Source organism: Vulpes lagopus, chromosome 5 (genome assembly GCF_018345385.1).
Source record: "Vulpes lagopus strain Blue_001 chromosome 5, ASM1834538v1, whole genome shotgun sequence".
NCBI classification, from domain to species: domain Eukaryota; kingdom Metazoa; phylum Chordata; class Mammalia; order Carnivora; family Canidae; genus Vulpes; species Vulpes lagopus.
In genome coordinates this window covers 76,107,590-76,115,726 of record NC_054828.1, presented here as the reverse complement: position 1 = coordinate 76,115,726, position 8,137 = coordinate 76,107,590, and the positions used below count along the sequence as shown (strand labels likewise).

At 36.3% G+C, this 8,137-nt stretch overlaps 1 protein-coding gene across 1 annotated transcript; it reads left to right on the top strand.

Moving 5' to 3' along the window:
* Positions 1 to 6,004: 6,004 nt before the first annotated feature.
* On the top strand, positions 6,005 to 6,964 carry LOC121491823 (olfactory receptor 5V1-like). Its single transcript, XM_041756972.1, has one exon. The coding sequence runs from the start codon at positions 6,005 to 6,007 to the stop codon at positions 6,962 to 6,964; it is 960 nt and encodes a 319-aa protein (XP_041612906.1).
* The last annotated feature ends 1,173 nt before the right edge of the window (positions 6,965 to 8,137 follow it).

The following is an 8,137-nucleotide window of genomic DNA, read 5'->3' as shown; positions in this document are numbered from 1 at the left end:
GCAGGGAGCCCAACATGGGACTCGATCCTAGGTCTCCAGGATCATGCCTTGGGCTGAAGGTGGCGCTAAACCATTGGGTCACTAGGGCTGCCCCATAGGCTAGACATTTTAATAGAAAAAGTAAACAAAATACAAGATCAGACAGTTAATTTCAGCAAATAGATGGAAACTATAAGAGAAGATCAAATGGAAATGTGAGAAATAAAAAACATGATAATGAAGATGAAAAATGCCTTTAACAGTTTCATCAGTAGACTTGACACAGCTGAAGAAAAAATTGGTGAACTTAAAGATAGGTCAATAGAAATTACCCAAGTCAAAACACAAGGACAAAAAAAAAAAAAAAAAAAAAAAAAAGAGGTTAAAAAAAGGGAAGAAGAATGAAGCATCTAAGAACTATGGCATAATATCAAACTGTTTAACATACACATTATTAGAATCCTAGAAGGAAGAGACAGAACAGAGCAAATATATACATATTTGAGGAAACAATGGCCGAGAATTTTCCAAAATTTATGACAGATTGAGAAGTTCAGAGAACACTAAACAAGATTCATACAAAACAAAACCCTAGGTATATTATATTCAAACTGCTGGAAGTAAAGGCAGAAAGAAAATCTTGAAGGCAGCTAGAAGGGAAAAAAATCCAACTTGACAGAGACCCATGAATAAAAATTACAGCACACTTCTCATCAGAAAGTATGCAAGCAAGAAGACAGTAGTGTGGCATTTTTAAGGTGCTTTTAAAAAATCTATCAATTCAAAAGATATCCTTCAAATATTAAAAGAAATAAACTTTTTTCAGACAAGCAAAAACTGAGGGGGTGCTTTACCAGCAGACATACTCCAATTGAAATGTTAATGAATGCTCTTCAGGAAAAAGTATTATGGTATAGATCAGAAACCTGGATCTTCGTTTAAACAAAAATGATAAGCATTAGAAATGCATTAAATAAATGTTAATGTATTGGGTTGAGTATTATCTCTCCAAAATTCATGTCTACTGAGAACATCAGAATTTTACCTTATTTGGAAATAGAGTCTTTGAAGATGAAATTATTTAAATTAATATAAGGTAATGCTGGATTGGGTGGGCCATAAATCCCAAGACTGGTGTCCTTACAATAAAAGGAAAGGACACACAAGGATACATATGAAAAAAGTCCATGTAATGAGAAGCAAAGATTAAAGTGAATACAGGTACAAGTTGAGGAACAGCAAGGATTTCCAGGAGATACAAGAAACTATGAAAGGGCAAAAAAAGATTCTCTCTTAGAGCCTTCAGAAGGATCATAATGCCTTGACTTCAAACTTGTAAGCCTCCAGAACTGTGAGTGGATATTTTTGTTTGTTTCAAGTCCCCAGGTTTGTGGTAATTTGTTCTGACAGCCATAGAAAACTGATACGGTAAACTAAAATTCACTTTTATTTTAAATTCTCAAAATTGACAGTTTAAACCAAAAATTGCAACAATGCAGTACATGTTCATAGCATATGTAAAAGTAAAATATGTGATGATAGCAAATAGGAAGAAAGGGAAAAATTAGAAATATAAGGTCTTAGAACAACACTGAAGTGGTATATAAAGGTAGACTCATATGCTATACATTTTGTAATTCCTAGGACAACACCTGGAAAAGTTTACTAGAAGGTAAAATAATAAGTATATAAGTGAGATTTAAAAATGAATCATAGGGATGCCTGGGTGGCTCAGCGCTTTGGCGCCTTGTTTTCACCCCAGGGCGGGATCCTGGAGTTCTGGGATTGAGTCCCACGTCAGGCTCCCTGCGTAGAGCCTGCTTCTCCCTCTGCCTGTGTCTCTGACTCTCTCTCTTTCTGTGTCTCTCATGAATAAATAAATAAAATCTTTTTTAAAAATAATAATAAAATAAAATAAATAAAAATGAATCATAAAAAATACTCACTGAATCATACAGAGACAGAAAAAGAAGCAGCAAGTAACAAAGAGTAAGTGGAACAAATAGACAACAGCTAGTAAGATGCTAGGTTTCTTTTTTTTTTTTGTAGTCTTTTTTTTTTTTAAAGATTTCTATTTATTTATTCATGAGAGACACAGAGAGACAGAGACAGAGACACAGGCAGAGGGAGAAGTAGGCTCCATGCAGGGAGCTGGACGTGGGACGATCCTGGGTCCTGGGATTGAGCTCCACATCGGGCTCCTTGCTCAGGGGGGGATGTCTGCTTCTCCCTCTTTGCACTACTCCCTCTGCCCCAAACCCGTGCTTGTGTGCACACTTTCTCTCTCAAAAAAATAATAAAATCTTTGAAAAAAGAAGTCAAATCTCCAAGACAACATTTTTAATGTGTATATGCCTGAAGAAGAGCTTCAACTGACAGATATGAAAGGAAAAATAGATGAAAGTACAATTATGCTTGGACACTTCAATGCTCCTTTCTCATTAATTGAGAGAACAAGTAGGCAGAATATTAGTAAGGATATAGATGACCTGAACAACTATCAACTAGCTTGAATAATATTTATAAAATACCCACCTCACAAGGCCAGAGTATACAACATACTCTACTCAAGTGTACATGGAACATTTACTAAGAAAGATCATATTCTGAACTATGAAAAATTTTAATTTAAAATAATAAATGTCATATAAGACATATGCTTTGACCATAATGGAATAACACTAACATAAAGATATTTGGAAAAATCCCTAAATGTTTGTATATTAATCTGTATACTTTGTTTTTTTAATATATATATTTTTATTGGAGTTCGATTTGCCAACATATAGTATAACACCCAGTGCTCATCCCGTCAAGTGCCCCCCTCAGTGCCCGTCACCCAGTCACCCATCCCCCCGCCCACCTTCCTTTCCACTACCCCTTGTTCGTTTCCCAGAATTAGGAGTCTCTCATGTTCTGTCACCCTCACTGATATTTCCCACTTATTTTCTCTCCTTTCCCCTTTATTCCCTTTCACTATTTTTTTATATCCTCCAAATGAATAAGACCATATGTTTGTCCTTCTCCCTCGGTGTCCATCGAAAGATGAGTGGATAAAGAAGATGTGGTATATATATATATATATATATATATATATATATATATATATATATATTACTCAGCCATTAGAATCCGTATAATTTCAAATAACTCATGGGACAAAAAGAAGGCCTTTAAAAAAAAAAGACTATTTATTTATTTATTTATTTATTTATTTATTTATTTATTCAGATAGAGAGAAAGAGGCAGAGACACAGGCAGAGGAAGAAGCAGGCTCCACGCAGGGAGCCCGTCGCAGGACTCCATCCCGGGTCCCCAGGACCACACTCCGGACTGCAGGCGGCGCCAAACCGCTGCACCACCGGGGCTGCCCCAAGAAGGTTTTAAAGTAAGTGAAAAAAATGTTTGAACTAAACAAAAATTAAAACACAGTATATCAAAATTTGTGGGATACAACAGAACTAGGTTTTAGAGGGAAATTTATACCATTTAATACTGACATTAGGAAAGCTTATCTCTAAAAATCCTAACCTAAGCTTCCACCTTGAGAAAGTAGAAAAAAAGAGTATGTTAAACCCAAAGCAAACAAAAAGAAAGAACAATTAGAGAATAAATCAATGAAATTAGAAGTAAAAAAAAAAATCAATGGAACTAATAACTATTTTTAAAGAAAGTAATCAAATTGATAAACCAAGACTGACCAAGTAAAAAAAAATAGAAGACATAAATTTCAGTGTCAAGAATAAAAGAGGAGACATCAATACTGGATAATTACAGAATACTATGAATGACTCTGCTCAGTTCATAAATTCAATAGGATGAAATGCAGCACTTTCCTGAAAGAATTCAAAAAATACCAAAACTCACTTGAGATAACCCGAATACTCCTATGTATGTTAAAGAAATTAAATTTGTAGTTTAAAACCAGGGAAAAATGAAATCCAGGCCCACATGATTTCTGTGTTAAATTTGACCAGGACTTTAAGGAAGAAATCATATCAATCCTACATGGTCTGTCCTAGAATATTAAAGAGGAAAGAAACTCCCAAAATACATTTTATAAGACCAGCATTACCTTGATGATTGATAACAAAAGTAAAGACATTAGGAAAAAACTATAGACAAAAAAGACTCCAACCAACCAAAAAACAAAAGGAAAAGAAAAAGAAAATCTATAGATCAGTATCATCCCCAATGAACATAGATGTAAAAATCCCCCCAAAAATATTAGCAAACTGAATCCAGCAATATATGTAAGGATAATATATAAAAATCAACTGAGGTTCATCCCAACGCAAAGGGAAAAAGACTCTCAAGCAGGCTCCTTGCTGAGTGCAGAGGAGTCTGACCCGGCTCCATCCCACATCCCTGAGATCATGACATCAGCCAACTCAGGAGTCAGATGCTCAACCACCTGAGCCAACCAGGGGCCCCTGCAATTTCCATTTCTTTTTCAGTCTAGGAGGCAAGAAAGAACAAGCTCTTGGGACAGATAGATGTATGTTGTAATCTTATGTCTGCTGCTTTACTAGATGGAGACAATGGTTAAATTAGCTGATCTCAGTTCCTTAGTTTTTTCATTGTATTCTGATATTAATAGAGCCCTTGTGGTTGTTGGAAAAAGTAATATGAGATAATACAAATCATGTGCCAGGCATATAATTAATATGTGCTCAATGCCCTTTACCAGTTTAGAAATTTTATGTCTATTCCTACTTTACTGATCATTTCTATCATGAATGGAAATTGAATTTTGTCAAATGATTTTTCTGCCTTTATGGAGATTATAATGTATTTCCTTATTTAATCTGTTAATGTGGTAAATGACATTGATTGACCTTTTGAATTTTGAACTAGACTTGCAGTAGAATGGACAATTTGATATAAAATTGGTACTCGTATTAATATATTTTCAGAAAAAAATAATAATAATAATAATATATTTTCAGAAAATATGTGAAGTTTGAGAGTAAATTTTGGATTTTTTTTAAATTTTTTATTTATGATAGTCACAGAGAGAGAGAGAGGCAGAGACACAGGCAGAGGGAGAAGCAGGCTCCATGCACCGGGAGCCCGACGTGGGATTCGATCCCAGGTCTCCAGGATCGTGCCCTGGGCCAAAGGCAGGCACCAAACCGCTGCGCCACCCAGGGATCCCGAGAGTAAATTTTGGATTACTGAAATTTACCTTACTGAGGTAAACTAAAATTACCTAAGTATATATGATTGGTTAAAATTTCTCATATCTTACAAAACCTAAAATACAAATGTTCTTATTGAGAAAAATGAGATCAATTTATATAAAACAAATAAAATTTTACCCTGAAGAAATCAGAGATGTTCACAGATAATTCTGTATGAAAATTTTCATTCTAGAGTTTATAATAGCAAATGTAATAAAAGCAAACTAATATTCAATCAAAAGGGGGATATTAAATTTATTTTGTATGATAGAGTAAAATGTATATGTGTGAATCGGTGCTCCTGATATTTTAAGCCTGTAAGTAGAAATCCTATATATCTTTTCATATATAGGAAAAGAAACTGGAATGGAATGCACCAAGTGGTGCATTGACTATGTATGGTTCTATTCTCTACTTCTTTCTGCATTTTCTTAATTTTTCACAATTAAATTTTATTACTTAATAAAATGTTTACAAAAAAAGAATTTAATACAGTGAAGCATATAATGTTGGGAGGAAGATTTAGCAGAACCAGATAGAGATGAGCTTACTTTAACACAAGGACTATCAGTTTATTGTAAGTTTTGACGAAAGCTCCATTTATTTTCACACACTAAAAGCCACAAGTATTTGTGGGAGGTCCCTGGACCTGAACTGGCTGGATTTATTTGTTGAGTAAAAAGTTATGGTCTCTCTGAATACTTTCCTACACACCTCACTCGACAGCCAGACCATTCTATATCCAATATTATTTGATATTATCTTTCAAGTTAACATGCCAGTTTGGGGTCCTCTTTGTACATTATCATTATGGCTTTTGTTTTTCTCATTGTTTTGTAGCTATGACACCATTTGAAATGAACAATCAAACAGATGTCACCGAATTCATCTTCTTGGGATTTTCCAACCACCCCAAACTACAGGGCTTGTTCTTCCTGGTTTTCTTGATCATTTACCTGACAACACTCCTGGGAAACATGCTCATAATAACAGCCACTAAAATCAGCCTTGCTCTTCATACTCCAATGTATTATTTCCTCAGCAACCTGAGTTTCTTGGATGTCTGCTATACATCCACCACCATCCCAGTCATGCTGGTGAACTTCTTCCACAGAAAGAAAACCATCTCATATGAAGGCTGCCTTTCCCAGATTTTCTTCCTTGTGACATGCACTGGCACTGAATGTGTCTTATTGGCTGCTATGGCTTATGACCGCTATGTAGCAATTTGCCACCCCCTTCAATATCCGGTCCTCATGAGTGTGAAGGTCTGTGTTTTTTTGGTGACTGGGTCCTGGCTATGTGGGCTGGTGAATTCTGTGATACACACAGTGCTGGCAGCCACACTCACTCTCTGTGGGCCCAACCAAATCAGCCACTTTCTCTGTGACATCCCATTGCTTCTGGAGCTCTCTTGCTCAGACACCTCTCTCAATGAGTCTGTGCTCCATGTGGCCAGTGCCACCATTGGCCTGAGCCCCTGTCTGTTTACTGGAGTGTCCTATATACTCATAATTTCTGCCATTCTTAGGATTCCCTCTGCTCAGGGCAGGAACAAGGCCTTCTCTACCTGTGCATCCCACCTTACTGTTGTTGTGATCTTTTATGGAATGGCCAATTTCAACTATGATAAACCCAGAGAGGGTTACTCCTTAGACATAGATATTCTGGTCTCTGTGCTCTTCTGTGTTGTGACCCCCATGTTGAACCCCATCATATACAGTCTGAGAAACAAGGAGGTCAAGGGTGCCCTGAGGAAGCTGGCTGGAGGGTATGTGATCCCTGGCAATATTAGTGTCTAGATCAGTGGTCTTCAAACAGATATGAAAAATTTCTAAGATATTTGTAACATACAGAGTTTTAGAGTCTGTATCCAGATGCTCATTTCCTACATACCACTTCCTAAAATTCATCTTTTTCTCCTCTCTTTCCACGGGTACTCTTTTTCTACTTTGCAAAGTCATGATGCATCAGAAATTTTGTGTTAGTACTCAGTACCATCTTAATCCTTCTAAGTCCTCTCCACACCCTAAGGCTGAAATCCTGGAAAGATTATTTCTCAGGTTCCCTTGCCAACAGGGTTCCATTTTAAATTCTGCCAATATAAGAGCCATACACAAGAGATTAGGAAGGGAATATAGAAGAAATTGTCTTTTTCTGGATCTGGTAGTAGTGGCACACTAGCACTGCAGTGGCAGAAACAGACTTTTAGGGGTCATTAGCTGATGTTTACAGTCTCCTGAAACAGCTGTTCCTGAAACATGAGATCACACAAGTATGAAATGACTGTCTCTCTATAGGAGAGTAGAGGCTTCCATGAAGAGGGTAGTATAACCTGCCTTCCCCCTTTTCTGTTTGTCCAGCTTTTCCAACGCTTTTATCACTTATTTCCTGTGTTAAATTCTTTTGGGTTGAAATATCTAGATTAGTTTTTAATTTCCTCCTTGAACACTAGCTTCTACAGCATTTTATATCAGGATTTATTCTAAGAATGTGACCCTCAAAGTTTAGAAGTCTAGGGGGCACCCGGGTGGCTCAGTTGCTTAAGCATCTGTCTCTTGATTTTAGCTCAAATCATGATCTCGAGGTTGCGGGATCCAGCCCTGCACCAGGCTCTGTACTTGGCATGGAACCAGCTTTAAGATTGTGTCTGTCCCACTGCCTTCTCTTAAAAAAAAAAAAAAAAAAAAAAAAAGATGTAAGTCTGGATTGTATATCTGATCTGATGGAGTTTAAATATTTTGATGACATCATAGAGAGTGGAAAATGGGAATCTAATCATTCATAGTGTGCAATAACAAAATGACTGCTTAAAATTATCAACAGACACTGTCTGAAATAAAATGTCTATTGGAAATCATACTTTGAAATACCAGTTACTACTATAATACTACAATTGACTTTTATGATGGGAATGAAAGCTACAAAATCATTTACTAACTGCTATTACTGATTGCAATGGGAGGTTTATAGGA